Below are 16,228 nucleotides of genomic sequence, written 5' to 3' on the forward strand. Positions count from 1 at the left end.
AGTGTGCAAGGAGACAATTTTTTTAAATGATTAGGGATTTGATATTGTTGTTTGAAAATTAGGTGGTTGAGGTGAGGGCTGAAAGAGTCCTATAAATTAAATGATCGGGCAATAAATTAAATGTCAATGGAGGAGCCATTGACGCATACAATAAACTTTTCTCATGGCTGCCAATAAAGACATCATAAAAGAAACAACTAAATTAAGGTAATAGCTTTATGAAAAAGTATACATCTACTGATCTACGTATCATTCAGATCTATTAAAAATTTAAAATAAGTTACATATCCTATCCCAAATAAAAAAGTTACATAGAAGTTACATAAACAAAAGTTGAAGAAACAAAATTTAGGAGAAAAAAAACTAGAGATGCAAGAGTTTGACCTTTTTATTTTAAGGCTTTTGCTATCACTGCTCGGCTGCTATTCTGTGGGGAAAGAATTATGTTTTATGTGATCGGAATCTATATATAAATATACATGTATATTTTTTGTGTTAGAAGTCCTATACAAATAAAATACTGACTCTATTTGCCTCTTTTGGTGTTGTACGGTGTGTAGAAATTTTATTAGAAACAAACTCTTTATTAGATAGACTATTTGAAACGCTAAATATTAGAAATAGATAGATAAATATTTGAATAAGGGCTGGATATGGGCTGAACATTGGAAATGAGTGTATATTGTGGGCCTACCTTTTCATGGTAGGACAGATTCCATTATCTTGCTGTCCTAAATAAAGAGTAAAGGGGATGAGCAATGGGTTTACACTCCACTGCAGTGTGCTTCAGGGGGATCTAGAACCTTAGAGAAAGCTCGTCTGTCACTATGTTAGCAATGGCTAAGGAGAAAATGAAAATAAAGGAAATATTCAAATAATTGCTTAATGTACTTACTACCTAGCAAGCTTAAAATAACATGAAGTGGATTTTTTTGATAGTGAGAGAATTCGTGCGCTTCTATTTTTATGGTTCGAGGGGAGAGATGGAAGAAAGTTGTGTTTTTAAGAATTGTATAGATATCTCATTGCCTCAAATAGGAAAAGATAAAAACGTATAAATTAGTTGTCCTTAGTTATGAGCATAGCGAATAATAGTGTTCCTTAGTATTGTTTAATGAACAATCAAATAAAGTAACTGGTATATGGTTCACTGCGATGTGCGTGTTAATAATATTTTAGTACTTTATTAGGAATTATCATAGCAATGTGATAAACATGTTGCAGGGGTTGAATAACTAATATAAAAAATTGTGTTCATTTTTTTTTTTTTTTGCTAAAAGGTAATTGATTAATAAAGAATAAAAATTACAAAATTGTGTTCAATTGTCTATTAAATTCAAGGGAAAAGTTGCTGCTTTCTACAGCTTGTGTAGCACTTGCTTCATTGAAAAATACAGAGGCAATGTTCTTTTCTTTTCCTAATATATCTATATACATTCTCAGTAGTTGTCAATCCTTCCCTTATTACCGTTATGAATTCTTTGCGCTTATGTAAATTTCTAAATAACAGTTAACCTTTGCTGAAATTTGAAAAAAAGAGTGATTGGAACATGTGAACTTAATCCGATTAAAGTTTTTTGTTTTTCATTCAATTTTTTTACATTGTTTGAGATTTGTTATGGATTGTGTGACTTAGCTACTGGCACGTTGAGTACATGACTTGAGTGTATTGTCATTGTTTATGTGAAACTTTCAGTAGTTGTCTCAGTGTGGTAGGCCTACCTGCAGTTCAGGTAGCGCGTGTTTTGTTAGTCAAGCGTGCAGTGATGCAATTTTTTTTCCATTAATAACTGTTGTTTTACATATTTTATTGCATCGTAGTGGTGTTGTTATGCAGCCTTCCTCTTGATTTTTTTATAGGCAATTCTGATTGTCATTCTTGTCCTTGGTTAATGACTGTATGATTTGATACTGTATACTGTTCAAGAAATAAAAATGAATCAATGTTCATTGCAGGTGGCAATAGGACAAGTAGCAAGCACTGGGATAGTTGCTCTTAGCTATGTGCATAAGCTATCTGAGAATGTAAGAATGTTGTTAAAAAAGGACCTTGTTGTTACTTGTCACTACTGCTATATCATAATTTTGTTTAATATCGTCATTTAATGTGCAGGTTTCTCTTGCATCAGATTTCATGTTTAACCTCATGTCAAGAGATATCACAGCAAGTGTTGGGTATGATTACATACTCCGTCAGGTAATTTGTCAATATCTAGGAAGTACTGTTGTGTGTGATTATTTGGGGAAGGGATTTGGCAAATACTTCCACCACATACTGGGTTGTTGGTGACTTGGTGTGGCTGTGGGTGTGCTGGTGGGAATGTGTGTAGCCACATGTTTTGGAAGTTATTAGGGAAAGGGATTTGTCAAATCCTTTAACTGTATACGAACTCAATATTGAGGATTTACTATTTTTGCTGGTGACAGTGTCGTCTAAGGGGAAAGATTGATTCTAATGGCTGCATGTCTGCATTTCTGGAAGAGTGACTGAATGTGGGTCTCACCTTTATTCTTTCTGCAGAGGTGAGGATATCTTGCACTTGTAAGATTAATTTTTATTGGCTCATGTACCCTTGCCTTTTAGGATCCTCTTTTAAGAGTTGGTAAACTAAAGATCACATAACCATTCTATTAGTATCACCCAAGCTCCCTAGCTTAAAGAATCAAAAAGATTTAGTCACCTGAGGTTTTGGACCTGTAAACTTTTCATTTAGAGATAGAGCTTTTTGGACTGGTGGATTTTAGGATCCAAAATATACTTTTGAAACTGTAAACATTTTAGGTGGGTGTTTCTAGCTGCTTTTTATCAGATGCCTAATCCTGATTAGGTAGTTTCAAAATCTCCTTCTATTTTTGTTCTGGTTCTTTACAACAGCTAGACTCTTTTAGTTTTGTCTTACCTGACACTATCGTAGATCGAGAGAGAGAGATCTTTGCAGATACATCTTGTCTTATATGCCATACGTAAGTGTAATAAAGCAAACATGTTGAATAAGGTGTAAAATAATTCTTTTATTCTTGACCTGATTGGGTGCAGTGTCCAATGATTCTAGTGTCTTATAAAGGAATTTTGTTTGTTTTGGTCGAATTTGTGGGAGGGGTTGATTGACACCTTGTTTGTGTTTTGGTTGGAGGTTGTCATATTTGGAGGTTGGTTACTTGAAATGTTGTTTGGGGCTTAATTGAGGATTGAATATTTGTCTTTCTTGTCCTGGTTCTTGTCCGTGTTATTATGTTTGGGTATGCTGTTGTTTTATCTGCGATGCTTTGTCCCACTTTATTTCTTCTGTAGCTAATGAAATTTTCTCTATGCTGAAATAAGCTAGTTTAAAAACATTTCTCAGCAAATGCATTTTTTTATATAGATCTCAAGGTATTCAGATTTTCCAGTTCCCGACACATGCATGAATCAGATCACAAAATTAAACTTTAGTGCTTTTAGGGTTTGTAGTGTATAGGTTAGTGATGGTATCTACAATTTCTGTTTAGGCCTATTCAAGTGGATCACTTTGTGATTATAAAATTGGTGAAAATTTAGCATCTCTGATGTTTGACTGCTTAATCTGAAAGGTTTGTACCTTCTTTTGGTATTTTATAAAACTTGCTGGTGTATACATCACAGGTAGTATCGGGAGCATGTGAAGGATCTCTCATGTCTATCAAAGAATCTCTGTCGAACTGTTATCGTTGGTAATAACCCATTCAGTTTCTTATTGCAACCACTGAACGGAATACCATGTGTTCCATTTTTAGCAAGACAACCTTACGATGATTAGGTATTATGAGCTACAACATTTTGAACCATGGACTATGCCAAATAACTTTTACACCAATGCTTCAAAACTGCATGATTGTCAACTAATTCATAATCCATACTTCTCCTGTTCCTGTTCATTTCAGCTCTCGGAAGTCCTACTATACTTCCTCTGCTCAAACAACTATCACTGCATAAAGATGTAAGGTCTGTGCTCCATGAAAAGTTACATATGCCTAAGTGGTTTCAAGAACATGGAATCCCTTCTTCTTTTTGGACATAGGATTGAAAATCGATGCATAGAAGTTCTATTGTTCTTTGGGCACCTGAAAAATGGGTAGGGAACGCTGCTGTCTAACCCTGTGGGGTAGTGTAAATTATCACTACTTCAGGTGTTGTTAACAAAATTTTCAAAAGTTAAAAGTTTTTGATGAGGTCAATTCATCCATCAGTAATAAGTCTTTAAAATTTTGAAGTTGTTCAACTATAATTTGTTCTATAATATCAGCGACATATGTGAGGGTTTTTTGTTTTTAGCGAGAAAAACGACATATTCTCTTTCTTTCTTTCAGCAGCATGAAGATGAGAACAAACATTAGTATTAGCAGTTCTATTTGGTTATTTATTGTGCTCCTATTTGGTAAAAAATTGGTGAATCTGATCCTGGATTTCCTTGTTGCAGCCGACCCTCGGAGGACCAAACTATTCCATTAAGTGTCATTGCTGAACACACTAAGCTGTCTATTGAGGAAGTGAAATTTCTTCTCATGAGGAGTCTTTCTGTAAGTGATTTTTCTTCTTTTGAGTTCCTCGTTATGACTGTGTGCCTTAGCTTTGTTAAGTATCCCAGGAAACTCATTTAATTCTGGTCTGATCACAAATATGAACATGTGTCAACGTGTTAAAGTGTCATACACTTTTCATCTTTAGATTTCAACCTCTGTGCTATCTCGTTGTGTTTTGTGGTTTTGGTTAGGGACCCAACTTTACCTAAACTATTTGGTTGTGGTGCATGGAAAGGTATCCTTTATGGCTCAGTCTTCAACCAATGATTTCATGTCAGACGTTGGAGGGAAAGAGTAGTGTCTTGATTCCTTTATTCCTTATTTTCCCTTGTTGGTGGGAAGGGGGACCTAACTTTACCTAAACTATTTGATTGCGGTGCCTGGAAGGGTATCCTTTCTGGCTCAGTCTTCAACCATGATTTCATGTCAGACATTGGAGGGAAAGAGTAGTATCTTTTATTCCTTTGTTTTCCCTTGTTGGGAGGAAGGGGGAGGCTATGCCGGGTTTGTTTTTTGTTTACTTCTAGGTAGGTACATCGCTGGGCAAAGCTCTCTAAATATTAGGTTATGTGATTTTTTTTCCTTACCCGTGATAGGTTCTGGTTTCTTTTAAAAGGTTTCACAGTGCTTGTAATTTTACCTCCACCCCTATTGCCTTTCTTATTACGTGAAGTGTCTGCCTCGTGTAGTGAATTTGTATACACGCCTTGTTCAGTACCATCGTAAATCTTAACCTAGTTGCTATGTTTAGTTGTTTTAATCCTATATCCGTTCTTCCTGGAGATATCTTTTATAGTAACTTATTTAGTGCAAAGTTACATGGACACACCATATTCTAAAAATAATCCGTGTCGGATGTGTCTATGTCAGACGCCGTACACACAAATTGTATGCGAAATACCTGACACTTCACACCCGTATCGGATACAGATACACGTACCCGTGTCAAAGTAACTTAGATTTTGTGATGGCATTCATAGAAAATAAATGAAATTTGAATGGAGCTGTTGAATGGTAGGGTCAGAAATGGTTTCAACTGCATATTACTTATGTTTACAAACTTAGAGAGAAGGCAACACTGCATATATGTGGTCATGAACGTCAGGAAGCATGAAATAAGATTTCTAATTTGTTTGACTTGAACTAATTGCGTGTATAAATTGATTGACATTGATGGTCCTTGGTCATTAATGAAGGTTGAAATGTATATTAGGTTAGCGATACTGAATTGATCTACTTTTAACCCATTGATTGTCTTCTTTGGTGTATTGTTATTTTTAGTAATGATTCATTCTGTTTGTCTTTGCAATAGTATAGATTCTTTGTTATGAGTTATTAATTGTGAAAATGATGTTAATTTTTGCACTCTTCAAAAAAATTGGTCTGTTAAATTGAGAAGTGCCTTGTTTACTCCAGATTGTGGAACTTTTCTGCTTGTGCTCACCTATGCATTTATCTTTTAATACTTTACCTAGCTATAATCTGAGGTACCCAAGCAAGCAAACTTCATTGAGAGGTGCCAAAACAACAAAGGTTTGTGCACATACACTTGCACTATTTCCTACAGAGAGAAATAGTAGTTGGATTCCTTCATTTGTTATAAGTACTTTCACTTGCACTATACTAAAACAAAAAGTAGTGGAAAATGAAGCATAATAGTGACAAAGATAGGTAGAATTATTAAAAAACCTCAAGTGAAAAAGATAGTTCAATGAAATAATTACGTAAAGCAACAAAACAATAACTCACCTAATTCTAAAAACCATTATTTGTTTTCTCATTCCCTCTTCATAATTGCCTTTAGATACTCAATCTCTTCTTTCAGACTGTTAATTTCTTCTTTCTTGAATTTGTATCCACTGATTTCTAATCGTGTCGGTTTTTTCTGCAATATCAAGTTTGTTGCAAATTTCTTCTATTTGTTCGTAGTTATAGTCAACTACTTCGAAGCCTATCTCCTTGCAGAAAATCAATTGTTTTCTTTGATCTTTGAATTTTTGAATCTTCTAGACTTGTTGTTGAATTTCCTTCGAATTGGTGATTGTCTTTGATGTTAAACATTTGGATTGGAACGTCAATTGATATTTGACATTTGTATTGATTTTCTCCTAATATTTCGATTTGTGAAACTCGGGTCATCCATCTTTAATATTTTGGTACAATACATCAAAGATATCTTTGAAGTTTTAAGTGATAAGTTTTCAAATTGATTTATTTGCATAATTTCATAGATCAATTTATAGTTAGACAAACACTTTAAAAATTAAAATTAACCAAACAAATATGAATTTTGAATTTGTTTACCGACTTCGAAAGTATCGCTTTTTTATTCTCCTTGATCATGAGTTTGGTATTGTCTAAAATAATACTTTTAATATATATACTGGATATTCTGCGATTTTTTTTCAAATCGTCCAACCTAAAGTTTTAGAAGTTAGTCATATATACATTATATGAAATTTAAAACTTGCCTTTCTTCGTTGTTTGAGATTCATTGATTTTTCGAGAAATTCAATTCTTTCTTGTTGTTCTTTTATGAACTTTTGACTTTCTTTCAACTTCTCCAAGTTGTAGTCACCAACTTCGAAAAGATACACTTCACTTTTGAATCTAATTGTGGTTCTTGCTGCATTGTTTTCAGACTTTTCGAGTGATCGTGATGGTTCTCCTCTAATATTTGTAATACCCACTACATCGTTGCTCACCTGGACACTTGCATTAAACATTCCGTTCTTCAAATAATTTTCGTAAATAGGTGGATTCAAATTGAGTTGTCTAATAATATCTTCTAGCATGGGTTTGAATGACACTTTAATTCTTCTTGAATACTGTCATTTCCTCATCTCCATGGTGATCCTTTTCTATTTTTCACATAAGATAACCAAGAAAAAGTGTTGTGTTCAAATAGTAGTAATACACATTAGGAAAAAAATTAATACATACTTATTATTAAATATTGTACCTCTTCTGATTGTTGTAGATCCATATTTACAATCCAATGAAGTTCAATATCTTCTATTCTATGCAATGAATAATTTTAGAGGAATTTAATTAGATATGTAATATTTGATTCAACATGTATGTCAGAAAAAATAATTGAGAACCAAAAGTTTACCTGTGTTTTTTATATGCGTTAGAGGTACGTGGGGAGATATGATCGTATGTTTTGTATATATATAGGTTGCTGGAAAGGAAAGAAAAGGTTTTCTTAATTATTTCATTAGAATTCCAGTATTAGTATGTCTCTAATTTTGAACATATCTATAATTTTTTTTTTGTTTGACAATTAGAAGTTAAAGCATGGTGGGACTCTTTCTTGTAGTCATTTATACCGATAGTAGAATTGACCGTATGCAAAGGATGGATTAGTGATAACATATGCTTATGGCGTGTGTTTTAGCTCAAAACCAAAAAGGCATATAAGGACCTTAGTGAGTACTCTAAAATGTCAATTATATCGGACGAAAGGCAAACCATTTTACCATTTCTTTGGAAATTTGGGGTGAATGAGAAGCCACAATTGAAGTATATAAATCAACATATAAATCAAAATATAAATAAAAATCTGTAAATAATTTAAAAATTGTATAGTGATCGAATAGTTTTTTATGTATGTGTTTTATGCTACTCTAATGGTGAAATTAAGATAGCCTGTTTGATAATTATTAGACATTTGATTATCATATATAGGATTCCTCATAACCAAGGTGTACAATGATATCAATGTTTTAAACCTGGCTGAAGGCATATGGATACGGATAATCATATAGGGAAGCACCATATAACAAACTTATATCAATTCCTCATAGCATTGCAAAAAAGGGAAAAGAGAAAAGAGAAGTAAAAGATTATGTTCCATCTTTCTCAACTCTCTGGGGTTCAACAGGGGATCCCACTTTTCCATTTTTCGCTAAGCATTATGCGATTTGTGAACTGCTCCATGGCCATAGATGAACCTTGTTGTTCCCCTGTGTAGACTTTAGTCTCCTTAGCCGATCTATTGAAAGCCAGAGTAATCATATTACTACAGTCTCAAACTCTCAATGTGATGATTATGATAAGATAGCACCGATGAAGATATCAATACAAAGTGAGAAAACCTACGATTTTATGGCGACTTTGCATAGGATGGAAGCTGATGCAAATGTCTTTCCATCGAGATATATGTTGTCGACTTTGGTCCTCTGTTAGATTCTTAGGTCTAACTCTTGAAATCAGCTGTGAATGGCATATCCGATGCCCGAGAATCATAAAAAGATCTAAGGATGTTGGCTATCCTGTTACTGATATTCCTAACTCATATCAAAGAAATGCAGGGAATAATAACATATACGTAGAATGATTAATTTATATACCATGACCCATCCCAAAGTATCAGATAGGAAGGAGTGTGAGCTGATTAAGGAACAACATCGTACATGAGCCAACATGATTTGAATATCACCTTAATCCCACCCTTACTTATTCAACTTAAGAAAGTTATTTAGAAGAAAAGTTTGCTACTTACACTTGAAAACCTGTTTTAGAGTGTGCGAAATCTGGAATTAGATTTTGACGTAGAAAATGTGTTACCTCCCACTCCATGGTTATAATCTCTTATAATGGGAGATGAAGAGCTGGAAGCAACAAAGTTTGTGCGGGAGAGTAGCATGTGGATTTTCAAACGGTGGAAGCAACTCAAAAGATGCCAAAAAGAACGATTTGCATCAATGCGCAAACTTCTAATTGTTATTGTACTATGTGTCATCTTTATGGGTGTAGAAGTTGTTAGTGGCATCAAAGCAAACAAATCTCGCATTTTTAACGATGTGGTACATCTTCTTTTTCGGACATATAGCTGCATTTGCCATCTCTTTGTTCTCTTTGTGGGCATCGGGTTGTGAGGCAACTACCGTCAATCATATGGCTTCTTCAGAATCGAGATCCTTGGTGCATTAGTTTCCATTCAAATGATATGCCTTCTAGCTGGTATATTAGTCTATGAAGCCATTGTTAGAGTTATTCATGATAGTGGTGAAGTTCGGGCTTGGAGTATGTTTTTTCTTGCTTTCAATGTAACTTATAGCAGTCCTTAAATGTTATCATATAAAATTTCTAACTATTATAGGGTCTCATTTTTAGGAATAAGTGCATCTCAAACTATACGATCCAAGCAGACTCTGCATTTGGACAATTAATTTCTTGTGGATGCAGCTGATTTGTCCAAAGAAGGGTGGCCTTGGAGTATGTTTTTTCTTGCTTTCAATGTAACTTATAGCACTCCTTAAAGGTTATCGTGTACAATTTTTAACTATTATAGGGTCTCATTTTTGGGAATAGGTGCATCTCAAACTATACGATCCAAGCAGCTCTGCTTATTTGGACAATTAATTTACTATAATCACCCATTTTGCTTGGCAAATAAGAATGGTCTTGATCCCTGGTTGCACTTCTATCGTCGGCTGTGGATCTTACCTGCAGTATGGAGATGGAAGCTCAACTGCTGGATACTTTGTGAGAGATAGCATTCAAGATGATCGAAAGTATCCGGAAATCTCGCTACAACAATAGGCAACTCAAGTGTTATATTTGGATAAGTCATTTAGTTATTACATTCACGCCATCATCCGAAGCATCAACTCAATATGTTCGTCTTTGGTGTGATAGTGTTCGATCCTTAGAGTTAGTATTCTTCGTCTTAACTTCTTGGTATTAAGTTCGATTGAAAATTAGTTGGACTTTACATATAGTCTTTCAATAGGTTGCAATTGATGCAAGTCGAGTGGACTTTCTTTGTGCTCTCTTTTTAATTATTTTAGTATATAATGCTATATAGGTGTGGTCTTCGATAGATGGGAAATCTTGATGAACTCCGACAAACACTTGATGGGATACTTGGTTTTGGACGGTCAAGTAATTCCATGATTTCACGAGATGGCTGCAATTTGGATCAATGAAAAAAATGTTTGCTCATTGCTTAGATCGAACAAAGGGAGGTGGAATCTTTGCCATGGGAAATGTGGTGCAGCCTAAAGTAAATACAACTCCGGTGACCCCCGCTACTCTTGATCCACTACCTACACCTAATCGATTCAAAGAAGAATATCCCCATTTGCGAGCTGCGGCACCGATCTCCTCCTCGGTGTTTGATACATAATAGTTTGTTGATCTCGTCCATCTCCTAGAGAATGGATTACATCATTCTTCACCCTCTTTCAAGCCTGTGTTAATTGCCTTTTTTTCAGATGCAATTTTGAAGTTCTCTGCCTTGTTTTTCTTCTTCATTTCCACCAACCTCACAGTCTTGGTGTCCAATCCCTTTTCCTGCTTAGAAATTGCTGATAGGGTTATATACTAAAAGCATTACTTTTGTATTAACTCTAATTTTTCATTTTTTGAATGAGAATTATATGGGCAAATGTTATGCATATTATATATGTTATTAGTTATATGCATGTGTCTAATACTTTATGTTGTAGATGATATGGTGTGAACACAACGTAAGATCATATATCATCGCATACCTTATAAAGTATAAGTAATCGTTCACAACCTAGATGGATTTGGACAAACCATTAGTACGGTTGTAGTATAATCTGGTATTAGTCTATCTTGACTATATGATTACACTAGTACACTTTGTGTGTATTGAACAGGACCAAGTGAGGTTGTTTCTCTTTATACTGACTGTATAAGAGAACAAATGCCTATGTTATTATGGATGCTTGTCCTCTTAATCCGGATATAATAACGGCACTTATATGCATTGTACATTGCTTTAAATCATCAATGAGTGAGATTCCATTTGTGAATCAACAAACTCGATGGATTGGGTAATAACATTGTATGTAAGGTGTGCTGTTGATTATAGAAGGAATCCGTGTCCCACAAGAAGTCGGGTTGATGATGTCCCCTTGAGGAGCTCAAAAAGATTGTCATGTAAACCCTGTAGGTGGATTTATTTCGACATGACAATGAGGTTGAGTGGTACTACTCAAGGACATAAGAAGTTTATTAATGTAGTTGTCAGTAACTTGACTTAATCAACCGACATTCGATATCTTAAACACGGGGAGATCAACGAGCATATAATATGGAGCCTATAAATGCTGACACGTAATTTGGGATTAGGGCGGTAGTGCAACAATGACCTTTAGTGGAATAAGCCATTTGTTGACGGACTTGGGCCGTGTGTTCTGGGCGAACATGGGAAGCCCAAGCCCGTCAGGAGGCCCAACCCAAATTTCTCCTCATGGTCCCTGTTGTAGCCTATAAATAGAATACTCTTTCTCTTGGCCGAAATTAACCTATTCACTATTCACTAGATTAGAAAAAGATGCAAGGAAAGATAGATCCAAAATTGGATCTAGCTTTATGAGAAAGAAGGGGATTGGTAGATCGTTGCCCACACAACGTCCAATCTGTTCTAAAGGAATACAACAGAAGATCAAGGGGTTGATTTCGGATTTGATAAAACTTTGATTCTCAGAGATTACATCTAAGCCGATTCGAAAAGGTATGTTCTCTATTCAAAATTGTGAGAACCCCATTGATTCCGCTGCGCATGGGTTCTCGCGGTTTGTAGAAATATTGATTCTGAAAATAACGATTCCTACAATTGCCTCCAGTTCATTCAGCCTGGCCTGGATCCTCTCCACTTCCGCCTTATTCCGCTTGCTCTCTGCCAGCTCCATTTCTCTCCTCAGGCTTTCTTTTTTAGCTTCAATGTTCAATGGCCTCGACGACGCGGATTTCTTCTCCTGTAACATTATTTTCACAGTTTCCGATGAGTAAACATAATTGATTGCCTTGTGTATAGCCTCCTGCTTTTCCATTACAACTTGTCAACTTGGTATTCGTACTCCGTCTTTCTTCATTGCCCGCACTCACTCGTCAAACTCTGATTGAAGATGGGGGGATTCAGATATCAACTATCGATATCGCGACCGATGCTCCTTTGCCTACCGGACTAAAAGAAAAGGCGGTTCAATGGTTCACATTGCTCTCATCTTCACTGCCAACAAATAATTGCAGAGTTTATTTCCATACAACGACATGGCTATTTTCGCATTTAAATGGGAAAGTAAGGTAGTAGTATAGAAGAGACCAAATCAAACCATTTTCAAGTTTAATATTCCCGTGGAATTGAAAGCACAACTAAGGTAGAGTCTTGGGCGCGGAAAGATACAAACCGTGGTGGCATCATGTACTTCATGATGACCGGAGAATGAATCCTCCGGCTAAATTTGAAAGATATCATTGGCATAGGGAAGGCCTTGTGGTAGATGAAGGGAATTATAATGGGTATTCAAAACTTGAAGTGCAAACTAACTCCTTACACACTGTTAGAATTCTGAATGCCTAGCTGATCACATTAGGAGTCTATCTAACTCCTTTGAGGGCAATATGTTTAAGCGTGCATATAGTGAAGGCACAGATGGTCTAGGGGCAATATGTGCTAACAATGACGAACTTTGGTATTTTGTGTATCTCCAAGAAAGGGTGCAGATATACTTGTAAGGGATGGTGCTACTGACACTATGCTGATTAAGTAACTGAAGCCATAAAACATGTAAAGGGTCTGCCTAACCCCGCACTTGGTTTTTGTAATAAAGAAAGTATATAACATCTGTTGGTATTGTAAAGGTTAGTCTATATGTAGTTTAGTGATTTTCATATTCTTAAAACCTTTTTTCTAATTTCCCATAGAAATATGGTGGTTAATATTTGTTAAAATTGGTATTTTGTGTAGGGTGTATTGGATGGTGCAGGTTTTCCAGCTGTAGTCACTGCTCATTTTGTATGAGTGGATGGTCAGCTTCGACCTCGGACCACCATATGATAAAGTTTGTTGAAGAGGTAAGTCCTTTGTTATTTTGTTTTTCAATGTCCTTTGCATTTTAAATTGAGTCGTCTTTTCTCACCCACCTATTTGCAAGCCGGCCGTTTCTAAAGGTATACTTGCACATTTGGTCACTGCAATCTGACCATATCATATGCGGACTCGAAAAGTTTTCTTATTCAAAAGTAAAGAAGAATCAATCTCGCATCCAAAATTGTAACCAAATCAATGATTTTGTTATCTAAGCAATCACAACAATAACACACATAGGCACAATAAAGATAACAATGGAAAGATTGTTACCTGACAAAGTGTCGAGAACAAAAATCCATAATTGTCCAATGAGTCTAGGAATTGCAGAAGCTTGTAGAGGTTTTCTTGGTCATAATGATCCTGCTCCTTGCAAGTGAAGCTTTGAGCAGTTAAGTAAAATAAATAAATCGTTGGAAAGAATGTTCATAAAGAATTATGACTCACTGAGTAACTTACCTATATTTGATTGCTGAGCAAGTAAATGTTACTTACAATTTCACCAAAAGAGGATCATTGGTGGTTCTTGAGCACAAAATTACTAAAATAGTTGTTGTAACTTGTTGTAGTGTTGATATTACGTTTTAATGGCTCTAAAAATCATTTGCATTCCCCCATTGCTATCATTCCATTGAGTCTTGGATCCTGGACTTGCCTTTGAATTTATCCTTCTTTTCGCCTCAGTCTCAAATTTTTAAAAAAACGACTCGGATTTCTCACCTAGGAAAAAAATGATAAAAATTACCATTTCTTGCTAGTTAATAGTTGAATCGTCTAAAGAGATACATATTTGAAGTGATTAATGCTACACACTTATCCAGAATGTGTCCAGTCACACCTTTTTCTTATCTCCGTTCAAGCTAACGTTACTCTCATAGCTCACCTGGTAATCATTTGCAGCTTTATAAGCATGTCGTAACAATTGATTCAAGCACTTACTGAGTTGTCAGTTGCCACTTTAGGTCAGATCACATCATTTTCACGTCGTTGTTTGCATTATCAAAAACTTTTGGCCTACAATACATACATACAACGACAAATAGATAAGCAACTCCAGGGTTGAAAATGTGGTGACAATAAATGTTTATAACACACATACATGAAACTTATTGGGGGTAGGTAGTGGGCGCCTGATTTGGTTACTTCGACTCGGTTACTTAAAACACAAACTACATATCACATTCTCAGACCTCTAGTTTACATTCTTCAATCAGTATATCCCATTAACTGGTGAAACCTCTGATGAACCAATATCTGCAACCTGCAATTCACCAAAGAAGATATCATGCAGAGTTTCCTAATGCTAGGATGGGATTTTCTTATCTACAAATACTTTTTCTTTTTGTTGATTGGTGAAACATTCCCATGATAAAGTCTGCAGTATATTCATTGCAGTTATCTCGCACTAATAGCTAGTAATGTTGCCATCATTGAATAATCTGAATCAACATCCTTGCCTATCATTTTAGGGGAGTTTTCATAATTTTTCAACTGAGTTGGCACATGAGTAGGTGTATATTAATTCTCTTTCAAACTAACATGCCTGGATAACTATCATTGAACAACCTCAGCCTGTCAGGAGTTTTCCTTAGCCAGAAGCACTGGAGAACTTCCTTGAACTCATACTTGGCCTTGTCTATGTTGTTGCCAAATACTTGTCTGTGCTGTTACTTGCACTTACCTCATTGAGTGAGTTGTCATACTGTGCACATGAAAGGAAAATGCGACTTCTACCCATTCCCCTGCTTACTGGGATCGTTGTTGCTGGGATTTTCAAGGACGCAACCCTAGAACTGTATCCACAACTCAAGGTTTGTGAACATACTTTTTATCATTGGGAATATATATATCTGTATTTGGTTGGTAGCTGCTAGGGTAAATCTCTTACCATTTGGTGATCGAACCTAGGATATCCAATATTAAATCATTTCAATGAATTTGAGGCATTGTTATGTGTAAATTGTTCTGGGATCATTCACTATACTAAAATGAACTGTTAAAAAGTTAGTTTAATACTTCCTTTACTTCCTTTACAATTTCTGTTTGCATGCTGCTATCAACAATTGATGTCTCTGCTCTTTGAGGGTACAAATATTATGGTGAACAGTTATGGTCAAGATGTATGCACTATTTGTATGGACTATGGACGATCATGTCTCAATCTTGTAACAGCAGATGATCAAGTCTAAATTAAGCATTTATAAAAGGTTGATAATCAGATTTGATTTTTGTTTTTTTGCTTGGTAAGTTTGAATTCATTAAAACTGTAACAGAAGTACAAAAGGGGATGGTGTATAGGGTGGGCAACATGCTGCCCCCTATTTCATTCTCTACAAGTCATGTCTATATCATAACCTATTACAAACTCATACAAATCGGAAAAATATTTGGAATGGAGCTTCCCAATTTGTGCGGCCAGATTGGCCTACCAACAATGATACACTCCTCATTCTCCGTCAAAGATACTCCCCTGTTTGCAAAAGAAGTCCGCCGTGAAGTTTCCTTCCTCCAAATGGTTGTAATCCTCCACCTTTGAAGTCCCCTCGTGCATGTTATCCATCTAGGTTGTAGCATCCGGGAACATCCCCGGTTGCAAAAGCTTCGTCTTTCTTTGCCTCGAGTCGGTTTCGATCCACGTGGTTCTTCCATCCTTGTTTAAGGGCTGTCTCGACACCCACAATGATAGTCATGCACTCTGCTCTATAGTTGTCCCCCGGCCCAATGTTCATGTTTAGTGTAAGCAGGAATTGACCCATGTTCCCTCTGAAAGCGATACCAATCCCAGATGGCCCAGGGATTATAGTATAAGCATTTATGTTCCTCGCATCTCCATTAGCA

General features: G+C 35.8%; 1 protein-coding gene across 11 annotated transcripts; it reads left to right on the forward strand.

The window, feature by feature from the left end:
- Positions 1-1,492: 1,492 nt before the first annotated feature.
- On the forward strand, positions 1,493-15,764 carry LOC147500063 (mitochondrial import receptor subunit TOM40-1-like). 11 transcript variants are annotated; one of them, XR_015196185.1, is made up of 8 exons: positions 1,493-2,025; positions 2,114-2,197; positions 2,428-2,523; positions 3,623-3,776; positions 3,901-3,961; positions 4,437-4,536; positions 13,271-13,377; positions 15,108-15,762. XR_015196185.1 is itself a non-coding variant. In XM_086561784.1 (8 exons), exons 1-3 carry the CDS (start codon positions 1,936-1,938, stop codon positions 2,485-2,487), a joined length of 234 nt encoding a protein of 77 aa, XP_086417910.1. In that variant the 5' UTR covers positions 1,499-1,935; the 3' UTR covers positions 2,488-2,523; positions 3,623-3,690; positions 3,901-3,961; positions 4,437-4,536; positions 13,271-13,377; positions 14,962-15,764. The 11 variants fall into 11 exon arrangements, 10 of the variants coding, with proteins under 10 accessions (XP_086417913.1, XP_086417914.1, XP_086417910.1 ...); XM_086561784.1 differs by having other exon boundaries at positions 1,499-2,025; positions 3,623-3,690; positions 14,962-15,764; XM_086561783.1 differs by having other exon boundaries at positions 1,499-2,025; positions 3,623-3,690; positions 3,901-3,956; positions 14,962-15,764.
- Positions 15,765-16,228: the final 464 nt, after the last annotated feature.

This window comes from Coptis chinensis, chromosome 5, assembly GCF_015680905.1.
Source record: "Coptis chinensis isolate HL-2020 chromosome 5, ASM1568090v1, whole genome shotgun sequence".
NCBI classification, from domain to species: domain Eukaryota; kingdom Viridiplantae; phylum Streptophyta; class Magnoliopsida; order Ranunculales; family Ranunculaceae; genus Coptis; species Coptis chinensis.

What these genes read in the sequence shown, in the direction of transcription:
- LOC147500063 (XM_086561787.1), top strand. Translation starts at nt 1,936, where the DNA reads ATGAATCAATGTTCATTGCAGGTGGCAATAGGACAAGTAGCAAGCACT. An exon ending in TGCATAAGCTATCTGAGAAT is followed by an intron (nt 2,026 to 2,113) that starts GTAAGAATGTTG and finishes TTTAATGTGCAG; the next exon opens with GTTTCTCTTGCATCAGATTT. An exon ending in ATGATTACATACTCCGTCAG is followed by an intron (nt 2,198 to 2,427) that starts GTAATTTGTCAA and finishes TGCTGGTGACAG; the next exon opens with TGTCGTCTAAGGGGAAAGAT.